At 33.1% G+C, this 26,125-nt stretch overlaps 5 protein-coding genes across 6 annotated transcripts in view; 1 reads left to right on the forward strand and 4 right to left on the reverse strand.

Annotated features, from left to right (window-relative positions):
• LOC125837238 (dihydrolipoyllysine-residue acetyltransferase component 1 of pyruvate dehydrogenase complex, mitochondrial) overlaps nt 1–26,125 on the reverse strand; it is a 164,818-nt gene that overhangs the window by 18,886 nt on the left and 119,807 nt on the right. The window lies entirely within an intron of this gene.
• Nucleotides 1,378–4,302, reverse strand: LOC125837245 (bark storage protein A-like). The gene is made up of 6 exons (XM_049516408.1): nt 3,917–4,302; nt 3,723–3,790; nt 3,187–3,342; nt 2,365–2,571; nt 1,948–2,127; nt 1,378–1,641 (listed from the first exon to the last, which is right to left on the reverse strand). Exons 1-6 carry the CDS (start codon nt 4,158–4,160, stop codon nt 1,465–1,467), a joined length of 1,032 nt encoding a protein of 343 aa, XP_049372365.1. The 5' UTR covers nt 4,161–4,302; the 3' UTR covers nt 1,378–1,464.
• Nucleotides 9,717–14,735, forward strand: LOC125837247 (uncharacterized). Its single transcript, XM_049516410.1, has 8 exons — nt 9,717–9,953; nt 11,128–11,280; nt 11,366–11,481; nt 11,664–11,755; nt 12,196–12,217; nt 12,285–12,353; nt 14,187–14,285; nt 14,391–14,735. Exons 1-8 carry the CDS (start codon nt 9,743–9,745, stop codon nt 14,469–14,471), a joined length of 843 nt encoding a protein of 280 aa, XP_049372367.1. The 5' UTR covers nt 9,717–9,742; the 3' UTR covers nt 14,472–14,735.
• LOC125837243 (uncharacterized) lies at nt 14,872–16,292 on the reverse strand. The gene is made up of 2 exons (XM_049516405.1): nt 16,004–16,292; nt 14,872–15,904 (listed from the first exon to the last, which is right to left on the reverse strand). The coding sequence occupies exons 1-2, from the start codon at nt 16,285–16,287 to the stop codon at nt 15,100–15,102; spliced, it is 1,089 nt and encodes a 362-aa protein (XP_049372362.1). The 5' UTR covers nt 16,288–16,292; the 3' UTR covers nt 14,872–15,099.
• Nucleotides 19,002–25,123, reverse strand: LOC125837240 (3-phosphoinositide-dependent protein kinase 2-like). Its single transcript, XM_049516398.1, has 11 exons — nt 24,184–25,123; nt 23,127–23,307; nt 22,967–23,019; nt 22,377–22,478; nt 22,197–22,305; nt 22,022–22,100; nt 21,662–21,827; nt 20,146–20,280; nt 19,883–20,052; nt 19,477–19,699; nt 19,002–19,353 (listed from the first exon to the last, which is right to left on the reverse strand). Exons 1-11 carry the CDS (start codon nt 24,364–24,366, stop codon nt 19,270–19,272), a joined length of 1,485 nt encoding a protein of 494 aa, XP_049372355.1. The 5' UTR covers nt 24,367–25,123; the 3' UTR covers nt 19,002–19,269.

Here is a 26,125-nt window from a genome sequence, read left to right on the forward strand (position 1 = left end):
AATAAACACATTATTACTTTAGTTTATAATTAAATTATTGTAAAGTAATGGTAATATGTTGAATTGTTTTTTTTTTTTTGTTGATAAGACAAATCAACGTAAGATAAACTTTGTTTCAGCGTAATAGTTTGTAAAATCATATATAAGAGGAAAATCATAACAAATCTTGTGCAATGAGCTCAATCGAGATAGTATTCATGGGATCTCTACTTGCTCAATCAATTCGATTATTCTTATAAATAATTTCTTCTTCTTTTTTATGTTTTTGAAATGAAAATAATAATATTGCGATAATAGTGGCGGGCTAGGAAAAAGGTATGGGGTTTGGTGGGCAATGATTCTTTTGGTCTAATTTTGATGCCTTTGGGGAATTCATAATTTGGTCCACTTTATTATTCCAGTTTGACATAAATAAATAAATAAACAAAATGTGAGAGAAGTGACTAAAATCTTTTAAATGTAGATTATAAATATTAAATTTGTTGAAGTGCGTGAGCAACGTAACCCAAAGTCCCAAAACCTTTATAAAGGCCACAATGATGGTGCCCAATAAATTATTAAATTCATGAAATTAGTACATAATCTGCAAACATGAAGACAAAACCCCCATTCATGATAGGAAAGGGCCATTGAGACATTCAATTAAATATATTTTGTTATATAACTAATTTCTTATTTACCATATATTCGAACTAAACAATCCCTTCGTAAATCGATCAAAAGCCAGCACTTCAACAAATTTAATATTTATAATCTATATTATATAACTAATTTCTTATTTAACTTATATTCGAATCAAACAATCCCTTCGTAAATTGAAGAAACTTTCCAGAGTAACTAATGCAAATCCTACATTTCCAAATTAATGTACTAATTTCTTTTTCTCCCATTTTTAAGTAATTAAATTACGTTTTTTCTTCAACTATTGCATATTTTGTTTTACTTTGTTATCATTGGACCACATGCGTATAATACTTTCACAACACTCAATTCTTTTAAATAGCATAAACAATGATGAATGGAAAAAAAATATGGAAAACTATAAATAAATAAATAAATAAGAAAAAAAGATGTCTACGTAAAATATATATTTGTTATTCTTATTTATCTTTTTTGAGTTTGCAAAATTTATTTGAGGAATTTGAATGAAAAATAGTAGGTGTTTGGGTTCATGATCAGTAAAATATGATAATACTGTGCTTCTTACACAGAGAATAAAATTGAAGCATAAGGGGTAAAATGTATATTTAGTAATTAGTATAGTAAATAATAGTAGTAAATTTGTTAATATTTAGTTAATGATCCAACAAATCACAAATTCTAACTAAAAAAAATTGAACATTAGGCTCAAAAGAAAGATGATTCATAATAAGCGTGACACATACATAATTGGAGCAATATTAATAAGTTCAGTCGAACTTATATATAGACTCTGCTCTAAATCCATCTCCGATAATATTCTAGCTAGAATCGAGAAACATGATTTATTGGTAGTGACTTAACAAAACCAATAACAACTTTTGCTGTATTTAGAGCAGCTAAAGATCCAAATAATCTTATTGTGTTATCCCCTTTTTGTGTTCCTGCTAAATCTGATAATCCACGAATTGCAATAACTGGATATCCATTTGACAAACATGTCTGCACAAAAAAAAAGAAAAAAACAATGAAATTTTAACCCAAAAAAAAAATTTAACTTATATACACAAATACTGCAAAAAAAAATAATTAAAATTTAGAGTGATTATATGTTTTAACATGTTATAGTACGTAACTTGTCTTATTTTCAGTGTTACTTATCTACTTTTTATGGACGGTTGCATGTAGTCAGAGATAGATGAAGCTGGTATATTATGAGTTCAACTAAACTCGATATTTTTGATCAACCATCTCGTCACATCTTAGACTGACGATGTATATAACTTAACGGAAGGAAAAGCAAGTTACCATTACTACAGCTGAGCTTTCCATGTCAAGTGATGTGACAGCAAAAGTTTTGAAAAGGAATTGTGTGTAAGCTGCATTGTCAATGAAAAAGTTTGAAGTAGCTCCCTTCAGTCCAACAACTAGTTTTGGCTTTTCTGGTAGACACAATGTTGAATTTGCACATTGATCCAGTTTTATCCCCTGTTAATTTCATCCAAACACATCACAATTACAATAAAATCACCATAAAGAAGTAGTATAAGATTGAAGCCGTCAAATCTAAATCCTAGATCCGCCTCCACTTGATGGACATAGTTATCTGGTAACTGACGAAGGGGGTTTGGGTCCCACCTATACTAGGAGAGATGATAGATATACTCGAAGGTATAATTGAAGTGCGTGCAAACTGACCTGATTCTATGTACTAATATTACTTACCTGCAAATGAGAGGCTACATGAAGCCAATTGTTGGTTATGTTAAACCAAACTGGTCTCTGAGGCACATTGACCTCCCCTGCAGCTGAGTAAAACTGTTCAGTGCTATGTCCAACTTTTCCCAACTGATTTTCCCCTCCTTTTGGATCATTATAGCTCTTGAAATCAAATTGAGCAAAATCATTTGGCTCCATAGTTGCATTTGGTTTCTGTACAAAACAAACAAATTTATGTGAGTCAACTATTTGAATACATGGAAATCTATTTGCTCGGATTCTTTAAAAATATTGTAGAATGTGTGTAAGATTCTTTAAAAGTCATGTATTGGAGAATCTGACACGAGTATAATAATATTTTTGGAGGGTCCAAACAACACAGATAGAAATACCAAAAAGTTTTGTTTCCTATGTTGCTCAATGGGTGTTTGTTGGATCCTTTAAAAGTTGTGCATTTTTGAAAGATCCTTCAAAACTTCTGCATTTTTTAAGGATCTGACAGTATTTTTGGAGGGTCCAAGCAATATACAACAACAACAACATACCCAATGAAATCTTCACGGATATGTGTTGGATTTTCCAAAAATAATGCATATCCGAGACTGATGTGACAGTACTATTGGAGAGTCCAAACAACATAGATAATAAAAGTACAAAATAGGTTTGCTTACTAAGTTGCTCGAACTCTTCAAAAAAAATTTGACAGATATGTGCTCTCCTCCAAAAGTTGTACATTTTTGGAGAATTCAACATGGATACGGTAGCATTTTTAGAAAGTCCGAGCAATATAATTTGTTTAAAGGGTTAAAACTTAGAAGCATCATTTACCAGCCAATCCCAAAGCCCTGTTTGTGCAAGTTGCCCTGGGATTGTGACATCTCCAATTTGCATAGAACTGTTAGCATTGCCAGAGATACCAAAATGGATTATCCCTTTTATGTCAAACAGATCCAACATCTGTTGTGTTGCTGCTGCTGCATTCACCTAAGGAAACCAATCAACTATTTCATCAATTTTTTTATAACAACAGTCACAAAATCGAACTCTCACCAACAAAGTGAAAATTTAAATAGTCAACCAACTAAGTAATAACTAATACCTACAATCACTCTAGTCTTACTTCCTATTTTAACCCGACTATTCAAGATTCCAACCGGATCAAACACTATCAAAAAAATTCCATTTCCAAAAAGTTAGATCCGAAACATACTGGAGAAATCTCAACCATCTCATCACGTCCATTAATTGGTCTCTTATCATCAACAAGAGGACAAGAATAAAAGCACTATTTTAAAAAAAAAAAACACAAAATAAAGGACAATATCCATTAACTTTTTGAGAGAAAGATTTCAGAAAAACCTTACCAATCCAACTCCACATTTCACATAAATGACTTTTTTGCCCTCAACTTTCCCAATCCGAAATCGTCTACCTGCAACAAATTCAAAATCTAGTGTCAGTAATAGTCTTATTTCATTACACATAAATAGTCTTATTTCATTACACAAGTATAGTCGAGTTAAAAGTAATGAATTCAGTTAAACCAACAAAATCCGACCTGATAAGTCAACAAAGGGGTGTCTAGGATTAGGCCTAAAAACACCAGTTTTAAAGAAAGCTTCTTCTTCTGGTGCATACACTGTGATAAGTCCAAGAAAAGGACCATTTTTGTTTACTTTTTTCACAACTCTTAAAGATTCCAATCTTTCAAATGGAATTGCTTGGGCAGAAAATACAAGTAAAGGGATAAATCCCAAAGCCAATATCAGAGAAAATAGAAGGACAGCTTGTTTTGCACCCATTTTTTATTGAACTGCAACAAGTTTTGTCCATGATTCCAGGTTAACAATGTTGAATTATATAAACAATAATTCACACATTTATCAATTTTATAATGGAAGTAGGGTCGGAGCGGCTTGCATTAGGTAGATTGTCTATATCACACCTCCTGAGTGCGAGTCTTTTGTACCTACAAACACGATACGCTTTGTGCATCAATCATCGCAATGCCTTTTTCTGAACTTACTGAATTTTGAATAAATTATTTATATATAATAAGTGACTTTTTTAAACACACATATATAATTTAGGTTAAAGTTATTAAGTTTTGCTTTGTAGTTCTCCCGCGATGTATCGGGACGTATGTGATGTATCAAAAATTGAAACGTGATGTATCGAAACGTTGAGATATGTATCTGAAATCGGGACGCGATCAATCGGGACATTGAGTGATATATTCGAATTCTTAAATTTTAAAGAATTTTTATAATTTGAAAAATAGTAAAGATAAGTATAATTAATTCTTGACACTGTGAAATTTGTGTAAAATTACCTTTTTTTATTCCATAAAAATAGGAGCGAAGCTACAATTTTGTTTACCTAATCAACAAAGTGTAGCAGGTATTTTTGAATTTTATATTGGTATTAAAAAATTCATTATATAATTGAGACATATCAACGTGAAACATATGTATATGGAGGATAATAAATACTAATATAAAACAGGATCTTGTCTCGATATTTGCTATGAATTATTGTGAATATTTTATGTCCACTAGCTTGGTACATGATTCATGAATTCATGGTCACCAACTCAAACGTTTATTATGTTATATTATAAATATAATATAATACTATAAAGATATCTACCCCTATTTTGTTATTTGAAATTTATATAAAAAAAATATTATAATAACTAACTTCAAGTTAAAAATATAATAATAATTGAGTTAATTATGATCAAATATTAAGAATTTTTTAAGACATCTACACATGATTTAAATAAAAAAATTACTAAATTCATATGAATCGATAACAAATCCTCTAAATCCGCACATGTTTGTTATTCAATAGAAAACTACACATCCTACATAAAGTAAAAGCTTTGATAAGTCGGCTAACTTGCTCATATTGTGATAGGGCTCAATCACTCCCTTTCTTCCCGACCTCTGGAAATCAAAATTATAGGGAGATGTGCTTCGGTCTTTCCACGATAGAAGCAGTAGGTATATAACGCATGCAACTAGTAGGTGATAGGAGGATGTAAGTCTTATTCTTTATTGTTGTCAAGCTGCACTTCATGAATGTGCCCTATGTTGTTGAAAGCCTAACTCATCCTCATCCATCCTAGTTAGCAGTTCAAGCTCCGTATCAAGGTCACTATCATCAATATCAATCTCATCAAGAAGAAAACCTGGTGATGTATTCGATCGATACATCGCGTAAGTGATGTATCCGAAAATAAGAAGAGTAGAGATTTTTGTAATTTTTTCAGATGGTAGAGAATCATATATAAAAGAGAACACTAGGCCCGCCTACGTGGTGCCACCACAAATCAGGATTCCCCTTTAATTTATTTATTTCCAAAATTAGTTTTCCCCTTTCATGAAAACTTGTGACTTTACTTTTATGAAGAGTTGCGGCTTTTATGAAAAGTTGTGACTTTTACGAAAGGTTATGACCTTCCGAAGGATTGTAACTTTTTCAAAGAATTGTGACCTCTCGGATAAGGCACAATAAGCATTTGTTCACACTACTCTTTGTTGTCTATAAATAGAGGAATTTCCTCTCATTTTTCAAACACCACAAATTTTGAACTTCTTCTCCACAAAGACATAGATAACACACAATAAATTAATTGCTCATATTCAATATGAAGTATGAACAGATTCTCAAGTTTACTGCAAGTTGTAAATACTTTTCTTGAAGTAATAAATGTGTTTCTCGACATTGCGATTGAAAACGAAGTGTAGTTTCAAATTGAACTTCATCACTCTGGTATGTTGATTTTTTTTTAAAAAAACATTCAAACACACTGAATAGTTTTGTGTAATATTGCTTTAAAAAAAAGTTTTGTGTAATATTTTTCCCTTTCAAGTATATATAATAAGTTTAATTGTTGTCCAATATGATTCATTCTCCCTTTAGTTTTTCATTTTAATAATTACTTATGATACATTTAAATGGGAAACTTTAAAATAATATATGTAAAGCAAAAGTTAGGGTTGAACTTTCTACACGTTAGAATTAGAATATTTGTTCACTTTTTTCAGCCTTTTAAAATTTATTTATCCCTTCACCAATGATTATTTACTTATTAGAAAATTTAATATCTTAGGTTGATGTTCATTTGATTCCCCAAAAATATCAAATAATAACACTTTCTAGAAGCAAAAGGATAAATTATAAAATCAAATTAAAGATGATTGGTTGAAGGGTAAATGATAAGATGTTATAATTATCATTTTCCTTTACATTATTAATGTTCGTTACTACCTAATCTTGTATGTAAGATAATATAGTGTTTTAGTTTTAATAGCTGATGAATTTTAAGTATTATTTTATAAATTTTGTGATATTAAATTTCCGCACGAGGCACGAGTAATTTTACTAGCTCTAGAGAATATGGTTAAATAAATTATTGTGTATTTAAATAATTTTTTCCATAAAAAATGGAGGTTAATTTTGTACCATTAATAATATATTTTATACAACCTTCATAACATTGGTAAGTTCAAATATATTTAAGTATAGATATTTTTTAAATGATATTTCTTTACTTGATCTTTAGTTGTCGCTCACTATAATCAACCAATTTGCTATCTATATTTATTCCCACATAGTATTAATCGTTACGAGATTGTATAGTACTATTTAACTAAAAATACTACGTTGTTCTAGAAGAATTCATTTTTTTTTTATAAAAATAGATTGTTAACTACCACGACTTAAATCATTCGCTGTTGAAATTTCTCATGAAGCAGATATTTTTTATTTATTAATTATAGTTTAAATATTTTTCAGAAAATGCGGAAGATTATATATATATTATGATGACAAGAAAAACCTTTTTTTTTTTTCCTGTATCCACAATGGCATACGTATATGTTATAACTTATAAGTAGGTTTAGGGGGGAAAACAAGTTAATGAACTAATTAACACCTCTTATAAATGAACTTGAGTTTAAAGATCGATTCAGAATTTGAATTTAAATGACTAGACACTACTCGTAACAATGAGTCACTTGTGCTTTAGCGAATAAAGTCATTTTAAAATAAATAAAATACAGTACCTGCTCCGTTTCATTTTATGTGACGTAGTTTGACTCAGCACGGAGTTTAAGAAAGAAAATAAGACTTTTAAAATTTGTGGTCTAAAATGAATGATAGAAATTTGTGTGGCTATAAATCATTTCATTAAGGATAAAATGAACATTTTAAAGTTAAACTATTAATTAATATAGATATGTATCATTATTTTTGGCACGGACTAAAAAGAAAAGTAAGTCATATAAATTAGGACGAAGAGAATAGTAATTTTTTTTTATATTTTTATATTATTGATCACAGTTCACATTTATAGAACTAAATTTGAATTTTTGGTGAAGTATGCAAGGCCCTTTGTGTGCGTGTGTATATATATAATTTCAAAGACCTCTCTTAGGTTTGACTTCATTTCACTGATCTCTCTTATGGTTTTTGATATTATGATGAATGATAGAGTCTCATGCTTTGATAAAAATTTGAAATTATTTGCTATCCGGTACAAATTTAGGATATTTTTAAGGTAGTTAATAGTTTGGGATGAAATTGATAATTCATATCAAGTTCACGTGTGTTTTCAATAGAGAAAATGCTTAAAATAGTCCATTATATTTGAGTTTAGACTCAAAATAATCCTAATTCTTTTTAGTGGAGCATTAATAATCCCGATTCTTTAATAAAGTAGTGCATTTTCAGTCTTTATCCTAACCACCGTAAGTTTTTTTAACAGAGCAATAGATTGTGCATGAGACTTCTTCTCCCGAGTAATCTAACTCTTCAATAACATTCTCTTCCAAAAATTATCATATAGTCTATGTTTCTCTCAACATAATGCTTTTCTGGAGTACGTTTCGTAACTCTTCCATGGTGTATTTTGATACAGAAAAAGGATGTATCTACCATCGATTCTAAAATAGCAAAAAATACATTCTAATCAACACAAATAATACATTTACAACATGATATTAATATTAAAGCAAATAACAAAAAATATAAATTTCAGGGGAATTGATTAAGACATTAAGTCATAAAACTTCTAAAATATTAACAAAGTTACAAAGCGACATCTTTATATATATTCATAAACATACGTGCTTCTTGTATTGATTATTTTTTTTTGCGATAGTGGGATTTGATTAAAAAATTAAAAAAAAAATTGTACTTACCATATATTGGAGGTGATTCTTTGTCATCGTTGCTCCTTAAAAACATTATAACTTCTAAACTTTGATTATGTTATTGAAGAAAGTATAATGCAAGTTTCAGATTTTAGGATTATTTGGAGATTAGAGATAAAGAGGGAAAAAAACTAAGAAAGAAGTCTCTAATGTTTCAAAAGGAGAAGCCCAAACAACATTACAATAGCAAGAGTATTTAAGTTTGGAGGGAAACATATGAGGAGCACGTGCACAATCTACTGCTCTGTTAAAAGACTCACGGTAATTAGCAGGGAGTAAGGGTGTGTAAAAATCGAAATGATCGATAAATCGAATCGATAAAAGTGTTATTAAGTTATTGGGTTAATGATTTTTTAATGGTTTTATAAAAAAAATTATTGGGTTATCGGTTCGGTATTGGTTTTTAATATTTGGTTAACTCATTAAGACTAGTAATGTACTACTTTTACTTGTACATAAATATTATATATTAATCTCAATACCTTAGTAGTCACTATCTTTGTCCTTTAGCATTTAATTCACACTTCACAATAACTTTGAGTTCACAATTTCACATTATAAAAAACGTTAAAATCTAAAGTAAGAATCTCATTCCTCTTAATTTCTCTTTGTGTTACGCTTGTATAGTTCTTTTCATGTGTTGTTATTATTGTTTCTATTTTATGAGCATTTGTAAAGTTATATATGTTTTTGCATCAAATTTATTAGAAAAGTCATATATTTATTTTATAAGTATTTTTTTATTGGTTAAACCGAACCGAACCGTTAAGGACCAAAACCTATAAACCAAAAACCGATAAAAAATATCTTATTGGTTTAGTTATTGGTTTAACATATTTAAAAACCGAAAACCGATAAATCGAACAGATAATACATAAAACCGAATTGACCGATGCACATCACTAGCAGGGAGACTGAAAATGCACTACTTAAAGAATCAGGATTATTAATGTTTCACTAAAAATAAAAAGGACTATTTTGAGTCTAAACTAAAAGATAATGGACTATTTTATGCCTTTTTCTCTTTTCAATACTTCTTTCGGAAAAAAAGAAAAAAAAAAGAGAATTCCGGTTCGGCCGGCCTAGCAAATAAGATTCCCCGGTTCAGTGAAGGGTTTTGTAAAACCCTATAAACCAAAACTTTGAGAATTGTTAGAGAAACAATGGCGATCTCAACTAGACGAGCATTAGCAGCTTACCGCAACATCTATGGTGCATTACGGGCTACCAATTTCACTGCAAATCGTTTTTCCTCTTTGATAGGCTCCACTTTTAGTCCAATTCGCTATGAAATTGTTCCCTGTTCGCTGGAGCAGACCACCAATTTTCTGCTTGAAAGTCGGAGGAGTTTTGCTAAAGGAAGGAAACAAATTAGTACTGATTCTATATCCCTTTCTTCTTAATCCTCCAATTTATGTGTATAGATTAATGCATGTTCTTTTTGATTTGTTGAAAATGTGTTTACATTTCTAGCACTTAAGGTGTCTGGTTAATGAAGTAAGTTGAGAATCGTGAGGTTTAAGATTCAAATTTGATTTTAACAGAGACATAAACACTTGGTGATTTCTTTCCATCTGTCTCGGCCTTGGTGGCGAAGTTATATGGTACTTGTTGCTGTTGGAGGTGGCAAGTATCCATGGAATTAGTCCGAGGTGTGCGTAAGCTGGCCCAAACACCACAATTAGATAAAAAAAACGAGTTTACATCTCTAACTCACCAAACTAATTGCTTAGTAAAGAAGAAGCAAGGTTTCATAATTTTGTATATGAAAAAAGAGTTCAAGTAATTGTATATATACACAATCGGGTCATTTATAAGTATTTATAGGTAACTGAAAATAACGATATGATAAGCATTAATCAATAATATGTTAAAACAGGGGTAATTAACAAGCAAGGGGTTTGGCTTCCGGGTCGAGCTCGTGCACCGGGCTTGCCTAGTGCAGGTTACCTCTCCTGAGTGGTTTACTATTGGATAGGAGCGGAGGTTTTACCTTGTGCGCACTCAAAGGGTAGCGGCTGCGGGTTTCCCTTGTCATAAAAAAAAGAAGAAGAAGGGGTAATTAACCTACTATCTATATAACTTAAATCCTTTGAAAAATGAGTTTGGCTTGTATACATTACACCGATGGTGTAAAGAATCTTTTAAACTATGAGGCCAATCAAAGAATGTCATGAAAAGTGTGATTTGTAATCTTGAATTACCAGAATAGGAAAGGTTACCTGATAGTATAAGAATTCTTTTTACCATCAGTGGAATTAGTCAAACTCATAATATATGTAGAATACATTACAACTACTTAAATGGTTGGGCACACTTTTAATTTCCATTAATATCATGTGTGAGTTTTCTCTTGTTTAGGTTTGTTGCTCTTCATCTGGGTTATTGTTATAATTTGTAATGATGGAACCTTTCTATTTTTGGTATAAGTTTGGAGGAAATATAATATCGATTGACGATTGAATGTTCTTTGTATAAATCATCTCTTTTGAGTCAACATGCTTGAAGTTTCTGACCTCTTTAAATCTGTTGTTTGATGAATTTGTAGGGGATGAGGTAGATGGCGATGATTATGGAAGTGTAACCACAGCTGTAAATGTAGGTCCTAACATTAAAGCTACTGCAGTCTCACAGATGGAGGCAGCAATTGATGCATTATCACGAGAATTGACCAAGCTGCGAACTGGAAGAGCATCGGCTGGTACATGATATCAACTTCTGTTGTAATACAAGTTACCTTGTGTGCCTTCGATTGTACTCATTCGTTTAGCTTCTTTGATTCACAGGGATGCTTGATCATATCATTGTTGATTCAGGAGGTGTTAAGACACCTCTTTGCAGGATGGCTGTCATTTCAGTGCTAGACCCAAAAACCTTGTCAGTGAATCCTTATGATCCAGATGTAATATTATACACTTAAACTCATATGCATATACTGTCTGATTTTCGATATTTTTTCCATTTGTATTCGTCTTACTTGATTAATGGAACATTTCTTTATATTTATTCTGAGTGCAAAGAAATTGAACTGAAGAGTACTTTTGATAAATATGCACCATGATTAACTGTGATTGTCTTTTGCAGTCCCTCAAAGAGTTGGAGAAAGCCATTATTTCATCTCCATTGGGGTTAAATCCTCAATCCGACAACCAGAGATTAATTGTACCAATACCTCCGTAAGTATCCATTTGAAAGAGTTAATTCTTTGTCATAAAAAAATATCCATTTGAAAGAGTAAAATAGTCTCTTCTTGTTTTTGGATCCATGATCCATCTATTAGTCAGGTGACTATGTCGAAAATAGAAGCAAAAACTTAATTTTGATCTCGACTTGATAGTATTACTATAACTTTCATGTTGCCAGTATTTACTTGTAGAATGGCTTGAAGTACATTGTGTTGATGTAGAAAAAACATCATTATAACACTTCTTCAAAATAATCATTCTTCCCAGGGATATAACTACTTCAGGCAATTAATTGTTATGCTACTTTGCTATTTGCATAAGCAACATTTTTGTGATATTCAATGTGCAGTAAGAACTTTATGTCCTTAAAGATTTTCAGTGCTTTTTGACTCACTCTTTCTTCTTTTCCTGGCAATCCGTGCAACAAGCAGGTTGACTAAGGAGCATGTGCAGGTGATCCTTGTCAATTTCACTTCTTTTTAAATGTTTCTGTTGCTGATATTGTCATCCTCTTTACTAGGCTGTGTGCAAAGTGGTTGCGAAATCATCTGAAGATGTTAAGCAAAGTATAAGACGAGCGCGCCAGAAGGTACACCGTTGACCAAACACCTCTTTGTATATCTCCTTTTCCCCTTTTTACATCCATAAACAAGGCTAAAAGCAAAATAAAGGAGCCCTAACAGCAGAAAAGTGCTCATTTCATCCTATCAAAATATAAAACCCCAAAAGCTTATATATAAGGAATAAGGGGAAACAGAAGACCTTAAAAGTGGATCAGCATTGGAAGAAAAGACAGGGTGATTGGACGATGGATGGGATCACATCCATGTCATCCAAAAGGGTAAAATAACTGACATACATAAGGGTGGGGGGCAAAGGAGAGAGAATGGATAAATACGTAAGGATTTTGGGTAGCTCTTTTAGGTTGAAAACTAACATATGATGAGATTAGTATAGTAGTTGCACATATATTTTATAAAACTTGCTGATTGCGACTGACCAGAAATATGGTTCTAGCCAGCTCAAGCTCATTAAAAGCTGGGAAAGAGTCAGGCCCTAGATATTCATGATTTGTGCTGTATTCTGTGCAGCCCTAAATGTGAGTCGTTTGTTCAAATGCTGCTCTACAGTATACACTAGACAATTGCATTTGGCTATTACTGAAGTCCTGGATGACGACCACTAAATTCTCATAAGAATTCAGTTAAGTAGTGCTCTTGAAATTGAGGGACATGTTGTGCACTTTCTATATTTACGTCTTTTTGACTTCCAAGAGCATAAAAGATTCAAATCTGCATTGGCGATTCATGTAGCTCACCTCAACTCAACTTGTTTTTGATAGAGGTGTAGCAGTACTAGTAGTTGTTGTCGTCGTCTTTGTAGAGCAACTAAATTGATAAGTAATTAAGGAGCCAAAAATCGAATTTCTCTTACTAATCCTAAAAAAGGGAACCAATATTTATTAGTGATAAGGAACCAACGAGCTGAAGAAAAGCTTAGGCATGATGGTTGTGTGTGTGCAACATCAAAATGAAGTTGGAGGTATGTTGGACTTGGTTATTGCTGGGTAACAAAGACCTGACTTTCTGTTTCAGGTATGTTAATGTGATTTGGGTGTGGAGAGCTTGAAAAGTAAATGGCTACTAAGGGTAGTGCTTTAGAGGGGTTATATTTTGTAGTACTGTAGTTGAATTCTGGTAGTATCTGGTTGCAGCAATGTCTAGGGAAAGGTGCTTTAGAGGATATTCTTGTAAAAATAAGGTTTAATGGCCAAACTACAGGAACAAGAGAGAAGGAATATTGGCATTGCGAGAGGCTTAACATTCTAGTTCCTTTTTAGTTAGAGAAGTGAAGGAGGAAAACAAAAATATCTAAGAGAGAAAACGTGAGAAGTTCCAACTTTGGAGATGCTAAATGAATGATCACTTGGTTCATTAACCTTCAACCCAGTTTGGCCACCAACAAGAGGTTACTGTAGTTTTCAGTATGCTGTCCTCTATTAGCAAATTAATGGAGCTCTTCCAGTAGTTTCTTGTTTGGAGTTGAGGGAAACATCTTTGTTCAAAAGTTGTGTGTGTTATGCTTATATGATGTCCACGATACTCTCCTCGCATGACTTGGGCTGTACTGAAGAAGACGTGGTCAATTACCTTTTTTGTCACCTATCATTTATGAGGTCGAACATTTATATTCCATTTTCTCCATGCAAGACAGCTGCACGACCGGTAGTATTGCTCCTAGATTCATTGGTGAACTCAATCCCCACCTCCCAAATAAACAGAAGTAAAGAATGGGATAAATGATGTTGAGCTGATGAAAACAGTCATGCATGTAGATTTTGCTTGGATATAACCAAAGAATTTATGTGAAGTACAGATGTCTTCATGTCGATACTACAAGATGTTAATTCCCTTTTTATCAGGCTTTGGACATGATAAAGAAATCTGTGCCCAAGAAGAAAGACAAAGACAAGTCAGCTTCAGCTTTCTCAGAAGACGATGCAAAAAGACTAGAGAAGGAAGTACGTTATATTTACTTGTTTGCTGAAAAAATTGCTATGGGCTGTATAATTTATATTCTATTCTCTACTGCCTCTTTCATTTGGTTTTGTGCTTGTTTCTTTCAGATTGATGACTTGACTAAAAAGTTTATTAAGTCAGCAGAAGATATGTGCAAGTCAAAGGATAAAGAAATAACTAGCAGTTGAAGAAACTAATTTTCGTTTCAACGGAGGCTCATGCAAAGGTTCAATTTTTTGGCTGAAGCTATAGAGGGAACTATTTACGCTCCAGAATTCTTGTACTCGAAGTCGGAAAAAGATAACAAGACATGTTACAAGTGATCATGCTGATACTTGAAAGGAAAAATATTGTATTTCGTATAACCTATGCTGTTGGTTTTTAGCTTTTTATGTTCAAGATCATATATCATTTCATTTTGTGACAAGGGTTGAGATCATGTAACTTTTTTTTTTTTTTTTATATATAAATCAAACAACTATTTGTTCTCTTTCTCTTCTACAAGAATCATTATATACAACCAAAGTATAACGCTGTCTGCAGACACGATAACTCTCGATAGATGGAAGACAATGGTAACAGTATTACAGGCTCATACATGTCTACATTACTGCAAAATTATCACTACCAGGATCAATTATCTGGTAGCTGCACAACGAAAGTTATATTGCGGAAACCATGATTGTGAAACTCCAAATAAAAAAGGGTTGGTTTAGACCAGCAATACCCTACATAATTCATGTCACAGCAGATAAAAGTATAACATGAAAAAAATTCAATTAACTAGCTCTGATAATGCACAAACCATAACTTGCTTCAGTTTGGAGTACAAGGTTCAATCTTTTCGACATGAACATTGCCGTCATAGTCAATTTTGTAGGAGGTGTCAAGGCCTTCCAAAATAAGGTGGTAAACAATATCTTCAGAAAAATGAACTTCCTCTTGACTGTCATCATCTTCAAGCGTTGCATTATTCATGCTGCTATTTTCAGTCTTATGAGGTCGAATCCTCTGAGATACTGATCGTATATCCCATGACAGCACTTGTTGAATTAAGTTTTGATATTCGGTAGGAGATGTATAAAGTGATATCTCGGTTTTCTTCTTCTTCTGTATTTTTCTTGACCAACAATGGTTCAGAGAGGCACAGAAGTCGTGAGAGAAGCTAACAGATGTTATAGCTAACATATTATCCGCCTTTACCCAATCGGGGACCATTGCACCAGGGATGCTATCACAGTATGGAAGATATGGCTTGATGTCAAGGACGGGAGTTCCATCAACTAAATCAACACCAGAAATGAAAACTTTATTCCCATCCACAATATCAACCTTTGCAACAGTGAGGCCTATAGGGCATGGGCGATGAGGAGATCTTGTCGCAAAGACCCCCATCCTTTCTCCTTTCAGCCTTGGTACTCTTACCTTTGCCTTGAACTTAGACCGCGATGGATGTTTCCATAACTTGTCAAGATCCGTATTCAGATGAAACACATAAATTATCCAACAATGTGAATAGCCTTCAAGACCTTCAAGAGATGCAGGTGGAACTCGAGTTGGATCAAATACTAGACATGCTTTAGCAAGTGGTACAACCAAAGGTTGCCTCGGAGTCCCATTCCTAATCACAATTATTAGTACCACAACATATTATTTACATTACCATCCATATTAACAAGCCATACAAGAAAACACAACGTTAAAAAAGAAAAAAAGGTACCTCGTGGAGAAGCATGACCGAGTGATTGCAATAGGTGCCAAAGGATATGAATTATTAGAATCATTTGAGTTGGCAACTTTCCTCAATGCCTGTTGAGCTCTAATGCGGCCTTGCCTCTCAGCACCACAGTTTTGCAATGCAGCCTTCAAAGATCTTTCCAACTCTTGTATTTTCTCCTCATCAGCCCTTGTCTTTCTTCTCCAAAACACAACACCTATAGCTGCTGCTGATGCAGAAAGAGCAGCAAGTGCTATGGAGATTGTAAGCAACTTGGTCACCGCCATGAAAAAATGACCTAGAACGAAAGACAAGCATAGATATTGATGACCTTCCTCATTTGAGAATTTATAGATAGATTAAATAGAGTTACAAGTTTATTGAATTTTATAGGAACTTTTGGCCAAAAACATCCCTTAAACTAAATCCAGTAGTATTTGCAACATCTTTTTTCTTAACAGCATAAACGAAAACACGTGACTTCCCCCCTCAATCTCTCAATTCTATCCTCCCACCCGATCATCGTACACCTTCATCGCAACTAAGGCTTCAAAAAACAACACTTTTCTCACTTCATAGAATAATCTAGACCAAAGTTAAACAAAGAAGAGATTAAAGCAAGTTATTCTCCTAAACCATAACACATGACTTCCCCCTCAATCTCCCGTTCAAAAGTACTCCTTAGAGCTGTGTTGCTCGGACTTTTCAAAAATGTCGACAGGTGCATGTTGTATCCTCCAAAGTAGTGCATTTTTATTTTTTTTGGAGGATCTAACACGAGTGCAACAACATTTTGGAGAGTCCGAGCAACATTGGCTCATAGTTGATTTATCATGGAAACAACACAACAGTGAATTCAATTTCTTTCAGGCATTTTAACAAACAGGTAAGGGGCATCTCAACACTAACCAATTAAAACACTTCTTAAGAAAGAGAAAAATTAGGAACTTTAACTTTTACCTTTGTTTCATGAAGCGCAGCTACAGCAGAGGAAAGACAAATTGTGTCAAAACCATAGCTTTTTCCAGTTTTAATGGCGTAAAAAGAGTTGAGACTGAAAGAAAAGTTCTGTTTTTTTTTTTAAGTTTTGAAAAGGGGACGAAACAGGGGAGTTTGAAGGGATAGTCACGTGCTTGGCACGTGTTTTTGTTGACCAAATGGAAGGATGATTGTTGTAAGTTGTTTGTTTCGGAGACTAAATTATCTCGGATTATAGTTGTAAGATTATAATTCTTAGATTAATTTATGGAAAAATAACCTAAATATACAATTTATTTTACCATATTCTCTAAAATTCTCTATCATTTGATTTTTTTTTATGAAAGTCCCTACTCTTTCATATTCTTGGATACATTACGATACATGATGTATCATCATTATACGCAATGTATTTGGACGTAATATATCACTATGCGGGATGTATCGGACGGATACATCACTATACGCGATGTATCATGACGTAATACATTACTTTACACGATATATCGATCAGATACATCATTATATTGAGACGTACGAGATGCATCGGGACGTTGAGTGATGTGTTCAAAAGAGAGACGCGATGTATCGGGACGTTTTGGGATATATCTGTATCCCACCAAATTTAAGGAATTTTGTAATTTGGAAAAAAATAGGGATAAAATATAATTAACTCTTGACACTATGAGATTTATGTAAAATTCTCTTAATTTATTCATTCGAGAAAAGGTGAAATAAAATAAGGGAAAATTGTACATAATGACAAACTATTAATTCAAATTAAATGGTATAACCACACTTTGATTTAATTGTGTCCTGTAGCAAACTGTTTGCTAGCGCCTCTCTCCCTCAAACTCTCGCTCGCCACTCTCCTCTCTCGCTCACTCCCTCTGTGCTTGCCTCTCTCGCTTTATACAACAGAATTGTATAAATTGTGTTTCTGTTTGTATAAAGCGAGAGATAATTGTATATACACATGCAAATACATATATATTCGTCCTATACACTTATAATTATACAATAAAAATATTCCCCTGCCCAGTTCTCTTTTGCCTTTCTCTCTTTCTCGTTTTATACAACAGAATTGTATAAATTGCGTTTCTGTTTGTATAAAGCGCGAGAAAATTATATATGTACATGCGAATACATATATATTCATCCTATACACTTATAATTATACAATAAAAATATTTCTCTGCCCAGTTTTATGTTTGTATAAAGTATAATTTATGTTTGTATAAAGCAAAAGAGAGAGTGATTTTTGATATACAAATATCTTTGTCAACGATTTATACAAACGAGAGGCTAACAACAATTTATACAAATGGTTTGCCAGCAAAATTATACAAATCTGAAGAAGAGCCAACGAGTTATACAATTGCTTCTTTTTGTATATATGTATAGCGAAATAGACAGCTTTCAATTGTATATGTATAGCGAATTATACATATATATGTTTGCTATGGAGCCCAATTATGCAAATTTTGCTATAACATACAAATATGATTTTTTTGTTTGCTATATGTGAAAGTTGCTCATAAAATAATGATGAATTTATATCATCAACCTAACCTGGCCACGAAATTTTTGTCACCTTTTTCATAATTGAACTACGACCAATTTTCAATTATCATTTTTCACTTTCAAAATAAAAACTAACTTTTTTTTCAAATTTCTCTATAAACGCCCACCAAGTGTTATGATAATGTGGCAAGTTTGGAAGGCTAGGACTCTTTGGTGCTTTAACAATGAATTGACTTAACCTCTTGAGGTCTGCGAATCTGCGTACCTAATACTCTCTCCAGAACCCACTTGTGAGATTACACCAATGAACTACACCAACAAATTGACTTAACCTCTTGAGGTTTGCGAATCTACATACATAATACTCTCCCAGACCCCACTTGTGAGATTACACGAGATATGTTGTTGCTGCATCAGATTTGGTATATATTTATGATGATTCTTAGATTCTACAGTCTGCTTGAACAATGAATAAATGACACTTGATGAAATAATAGGGAGCAAAATAGCTGATAAAATCAGCTCATCAAGTTCTTCCAATTAAAACTTTTGTGGCTTTACAGGTCTGTAAACATACAAATGTGATTGTGTAAACAGTAGTGAGCTTTCATCCAAGGATAACAAGTGTAGTGAAAATTTCTACTAGAGAGAGTAAAGCTGTAAAATTGAGTGGTGTTGATAAGAAGTTCTTTAGGAGCATCCAACTGTTTCTGGAACCCCGTTCGATCTGCAAAGAATGTGTAGTCAAAACAACAAAAAGACCAGAATCACCGGTTCTGGAGAGCTTCAATCGCCTTTTTCCACTGTTGTGCTCGGTTTTTGGCATCCTCAAATGACATAACTTTCTTTGGCTGTATGATCACAAGATGAATGCACACGGATAGCTGAAACGAGTTAGACTCCACATGTCTTGGCTAAAAGTAACAAAAACTTGAATAACAATGTAATATGCAGGGAAAGCAAAGGGACTTAACTGTACAAATCTTGAACTGTGAAGGGCTTGTGACTTGAATGCTAAGATCATTAGGATTGTCGGACCATATAATGTTTCCTTTGATTACCAACTTTGAGGGATCTACATAAATCAACTTTGGTTTATTTGTTAGGATTAGCTGAACTTTCTTGCTTGTGAGTTTCTGTAACTTTTTCACCATCGAGATCATGAGGACGGATTCACCAGGATCCAAAAATTGCTTCCTATTGATGCCATCACAAGAAACAAGTCAACATATAGTAGTTATCAAAAGGGAAGAGAGAACGAGAGCATTTGGTCCATATGGAATTATATAACTCTATTGAAAAGGTAAACAAATATGACAGCATCCGAAATATACTGGAGTGTTTTTCATTATTCAGGTCAGCAGAAGTTCATGAACCTACCATTTTGAGTCAAAGGAGTCGATTGATGCGAGCCTGGTGATACTGCTACCAGCTTCAGAAATTGATGCAGCAGCACCGTTTCCATCGTTAGGTCTAACTGAACCATCTCCAATGTGTGATGGATTCCATGAAGGATCTTGCTCATCACCACTGCTATGAGTTGACGGGACCTGAATGATTCATAACTAGAACTGTTTAACTGGAAAAGAACTATCTATTGGGGCAAGTAAGACCTAAAACATAAAGCAAAATGAATGACATACTTTTGGCTCCATGGCAAGCCTTGGAGGGGTCTGCGACCTCAAATTCTCCCAATCGATCCCACTAAAGAAAGGATGATTTTTCAAGGAAGCATAACCATCGGGTCCAGCACCAGGTCTTCTGCTAGGATCAATATCCTGAGTTGTTTTTTTGCACTTAAGTCAATCAGCAGAACAGATAACACTAATAGGAAGATATATCTAACATACTAACATACATACTCCATTATTTTCATGGATTATTCATTACTGTATGTCCTTCTCAAACCTGCTTTGATATGGCTTTACTTGAGTCAAGCATCTATCGGAAACAACCTATCTACCTTACCTTCACAAGGCAGGGTTAAGGTCTGCGTAACACCACCCTCCCCAGACTCTGGGTATGTTGTTTGTTGTAGTAAATGTAGTGATTGGGCCAGCTAGCGTGCACCTAGACTAATTCCACCCTCTACCTCCCGCCAGGACAGTTACCTGGTAACTCTGTCCACCAAGGCTTAGACAGATGAAAGAAAACACCTAGTGTTTTTGCCTCAGCTGAGAATTGAATCCAAGACTTCATGGTTCTCAGCCTATTTCATTGATCACAAGGTCACACCCTTGCATTCACCAACCTAAAGTTCTATAACCTGAAACTTCATCGGAACTAGTGAAAGAAAATGTAACACGTTGCTCACATTAGCACAAAAGTCCCACAATATACAAACAACTTTCTTTTCCACTACTGGATAATAATTAATAGCTGCAAGTAACAAAAAATTATAACCAGCAAAACTGCACTTGCAAGCCAGCCCATGGAGGACAAAGCTTCTGCCTCTATATTTTGAAATTTGAATGTTAAAAACTATATACTATAACCTATTAGAAAGAACTAAGTTGTCGAAGTCTCGAAGATTGTTGAAAAAATTCATCCTCTCTATGTAAGAAGTTGAAAAATATGAAAGGTCTATGTCATGTAAGCATTGCAGCTTTGGTGGTATTTCAACACCCAGAATTTTTTGTAATGATATTACATAGTATATAACTCTCTAAACTGCATGACAGTCATGCTGTACAGTGCAGACAAAACAAGATACAATAAGTACGTCAGAGATTAATCATTTCCAAAAGGACTACTTAAGAAGCGGAAGTTACATTTTTCCAATGCACTTTTTTTACTTAATTCATAATAGGATAGGTATCGATTGCAGATTATAAAATAGGTATAAAATTGTAGGGATATTCCCTGTTGGATTCACAAAAGATAAAGGTCAATAGACAAAGATATGGTCCACGACTGAGAACAAATTAGCTACAACTTTTGATCAGGAATATTATAATTCCACAAACAAAGCTGGTCATCCCTCACTTCAAGGAGGAGTGTTGTTTAAAGTAGAGACAACACTGTTTAAAGATGAAAGTTCAGTCAAATGGAGAAGTATAAAGTATAAAACATAAAAATAAAAAAAGCTAACATAATAGGGGAAGTAAAAAGAGGAACCACAGAATGGAAGTGAATATTAAATACGAAATGATAGCGTACCAGCAGCTGATCAATAATATCTCTGGCTTCATTTGAAAAATAATTTGGGAATCTAATATCTCTGGCAATGATTCTCTGGAAGATGAGCCATTCACTGGCATCTTTAAACGGAGAAGTTCCTGAAAGCATTTGATACAATGTGCAGCCAAGTGCCCAAAGATCATTTCTGGTAGGACATATCCAAAACGAATAATGATGTTAGACAAATACGATACATAATAAAAGAAATGTAGACGCTAATACGAACAAGCTGTAAAAATTTAAAAGGAGCAAACATGAAGACATGGACCTACAACATATGTCCTGATAAAACACAAAGAAGAAAAAAACTATGGCTTTTCCAAGGATAGAGTTCCATACCCAAAAGTCGCAGGAGAAGAATTTAAAACTTCAGGAGGGACATAAGCGGCTGTTCCCACAAAAGTACAGGCTTTGTCATCTGAATAAAAAGAACAACCAATGATTCAATAATGATCAAGACGACAATATACTCTCCAATTTCGAGGAGAGTGTCGTCGTAGAAAGCAATATTTACCTGATGCAGCATTTGGAAGGACTGTTATTCTGCTATCCTGCATTGGCTTTACACTGCCAAAGTCTGCAATTTTAATATGTCCATCTGAAGTAAGAAGCAGGTTCTCTGGCTGCCAATAAGCGAACTGTCAGAATCCCCCCGCCATATATTATTCACGTAACAGTCCACTTTGTGAAATACCTTAATGTCTCGATGAATCAATCCCATACTATGTATATATTCAAGAGCATCTACAACTTCAGCTGCATAAAAGCATGCCTCATCTTCAGACAAACGGCCTTTCTGCACCCACAAAGTTAAAAGTACATTGTTCATGATCCTCTCTTGCTAGCCAATCAAACAAGAATATCAGCACATCATACATGTAGTCACAAACTTTAGAGAAAGGAAATATTTTGAAGAAAGGACAGGAACATTTCCAATAAGTTCATGAAAATACCAATGTTCGACAGGAAAAAGCAGAATATACAGGGAACCTTTGAGAAGATGTTCATTCTTTTGGGAAGTTGGAAAGAATAACACAGCAACAGACACCTTTTAGAACATCAAGGTATATAGACTAGAAACTTTTTTTAATAGCTACATTTCAGCCTATGGAACTCAACCATTTAGCTTTCATTCAAAGAAGTACAATATCCATATCTGTAATACTCTGCAAAAGGTTCACGGGTTGACAGGAACTTCCATTTTTCTTTTTGCATCGGGTTCTACTTGGACACTTCATATAACAACAACAAGAGTACATGCATCAAGGTTCTTCATTTACTCACCCTTGTTATTTGATCAAAAAGCTCTCCACCTTCACAAGATTCAAGCGCCATGTCTTCATAATACAGACAAATACAATTAAATTAGACAAACCAAAGATCAACAAGAGTGCAGGCAAAATGGGGGGAAAGACTCTAAATGAAGAATAAATAAAATACTCACACAGTGAAAAAGTGTCTTGAAAGGTGAAAAATAGTCGGACAACACCAGGATGATCTAACTGATCGAGTACAATACGCTCTAGTTTCACATAAGCAGTCTTATTTTCCTTAGTGATGAACTTCTTGTCCATGATCTTCAAGGCATAAACATTCGCAGTATCTTTCTTTTTTGCTCTGACAACCTGATACATCATAGAGGGTAAATAACTTAAATGATAAAACTTCAATTTGACATGTCGATAATTAAGCATTAACACCATAATTTGAGTTCATGTACTTTAATTATATCCATAATCTATCCTAAAGAAAAGTGGGAAGATGAAAAGGGATAGACAACACATCTCAGGATTCTTGTTAGTTACTACTACAGGCTAATAATCCAGACACTCAATTGCACATTTGTCTATGACAACCCCTGAAATGGAGCACTACACTAGGGGTGTGATCTACAATTAATGACACCAAGTTTCTTCTTCTTCTCCTTCTCCTTCTTTTTGACAAATCAGATATATTCCATATACAACACAAGAAGGAAGTGTCAAAAAATATGTTACACACTAAATTGTGGTTCAACCAAAATCATCTATTAGATCACACAAACTACCAATACAAATGAGAATTTTATCTTTACACCAAAAGCAAATGAAACAAGAATGATATTTTTACATCCCTAACATCATTAATGACATGAAGCATAGTTTCTACGAGTATAAATCTCTTCAAATGAACAGCTTCTTACCAGAGAAATTCAGACAAACTTCAAAGATAAACCCACAAAAAAAAACATATTCTCAGTGGACAGTAAACTAAATTTCTGCTAACAGAGATTAAAAAAAAATCAAAAGAGAAGACATGTGGAATTCAGTAAAAATGACAACAGAGATAAACCAGTAACCAAGCCCTTCCATACTAAACAAAAAGGGCAACAAGAAGAATATAAAAATGCTAACAAGTTTAAATTTGAGTATTAGAAATCAAATATAGAAATGCTACCAAGTTAAAAAAATTTAAAAAATGGACATACAAAGATAAGGAACAAAAGGAAAAAAAGAAGTGACCTTGGAATAAGAACCAACTCCATAGATCTTCCCCAATTCAAAATCTTGAATTGTAAAATTCTCCTGTGGTGCCCTAAAAGCAAAGCTCTTAGATCTCTGAGTATTAGCTGAATTGTTCTGAATCTTTAACTTTGCATCAAATTCTTGCTCCATTTCACCTTCTCCCCCTACCAATGCCAACATTTCACCCTCAAACAAGAAAAAAACCTAATCTTTCACCACCCCCACAAACCTCTTTCAAACAATACACATATATTCTTCCTATATCTTCAAAAAGATTGAATTTTTTCACAACAAACTATGAAAGGGGTGAAAGCAAGACCATTGAACAACAGCAGAAACATAAAGAACCCATTAAACATCAGCTCATATCCTCTTTATATATTCTCTCTTTCTTTCTTTTTCTTTGTTCTGATAAAGCAATTCCATATGTCAAAGACACCCAAAAGCAAATGATTCCTTATACATGCAAAAAAAAAAAAAAAAAAAAAAAAACTAAAATAAGAAAAGGAGAGACACCATTATGTGTATATTTTTATAAATATGTATAAAGGTGAGAGCTTTAAGTTTCTTTCTCCCCTTTTCTCTAAACCCTAGAAAGCTAAGGTAATAATAATAAAGATTTCAAGAAGAAAAGATGAATGAATAACACAATATGTTTATATGGGGATTGAAGAGAAGAAGAGCACATGAAAATGAATGATGGATGTCATTTCATCTCCATTACAAAATCCCAATTCTTGATGATTTCTATCTTTAAAAAATTCTTTTTTTTTCTCTTTCTGTGTGTACACAAGTAGATAGAACACCCCCTTTTCTTTTCTTTTTTGTATAAAAAAATGATTTTTTTAATGTATAAGACCAAAAATGTAGGGTAAGGGGAGAGGATGATGTTGGTTCCTATGATTGGGAGGCATTCAAAAATGGCATCAGTAGTTAGTTACATTGTATGCTGCCATGGGCATTGGTTTACCAGGTTTTTTTGGATTTTTACAATCTTGAGTCTTGACACCTTTGTTTTTATGTGCAAGTACAAATCCCTTCTTGGGAGATCAGAAAGTTGTAGTCATTACGGACGTGACGCCGTGGATGAAGTTGATCATCTTTTAATTAGAGATTTCAAATTTGAATTTTGAGTATAAAAAAGATTTTTGATAATGCTATTTTCGAATTGGGTTCTATCTAACGCAAATACAAATCAATCGACTTTAATGTGAGTATCAAATACCGAATGGAGAAAGTTGTAGTCTTTCAATATGTCATTGTTCTTAGATAAATAGGTAGAATAATGTTTGATGGAGTACTAAATTTTAGTATAATGTTTGGTTGAAAATTTCACTTCTACATAATTAATATTAATATTACTTGTACATTTTATTTAGTATTATTACGTCAATATTTATTATTATTTTTTAATGTTAGCATTCACTATAATAAAAAGAGATATTTAGTGGCAATAGATTTTTAATATTGCCACAAAAACATGTAATGGCAATTGAATTAATGTAATTGCATTTAGAGTGCTGAAACATTTATTAGTATCATTTATATAGATTGATGATTTTAAATATTATAATTATTTTTATCGTTAAATATAATATAGCAATAATTATCTTATTGTAGCTAAATATATAATTATCATTATATCCCTTATTTGTTATAGTAACTACTAATCTCATACTATTTGTCTTTCAACCAAATGACCCCTAAGGGTTGTGGGAACAAAGAAAATTAATCTATTTTTAATCACATATTTGAACTTTGATAATAATGATAAAAATAAAATATTTCTTCTTTTAATAAACCTTTCATAATGAAAATCTGAATTGATCGAGACCAAAAACTAATTAGGAATAGATGTAGAATGAAAAGAAAAAAATTAGGATGTATTTAATGTTTGGGTTCAACACTAACTATTATTAGGGGGAAAAGTCACTTAAAT

Source organism: Solanum verrucosum, unplaced genomic scaffold (assembly GCF_900185275.1).
Source record: "Solanum verrucosum unplaced genomic scaffold, falcon-dt-bn FXZP01000165.1, whole genome shotgun sequence".
NCBI lineage: Eukaryota > Viridiplantae > Streptophyta > Magnoliopsida > Solanales > Solanaceae > Solanum > Solanum verrucosum.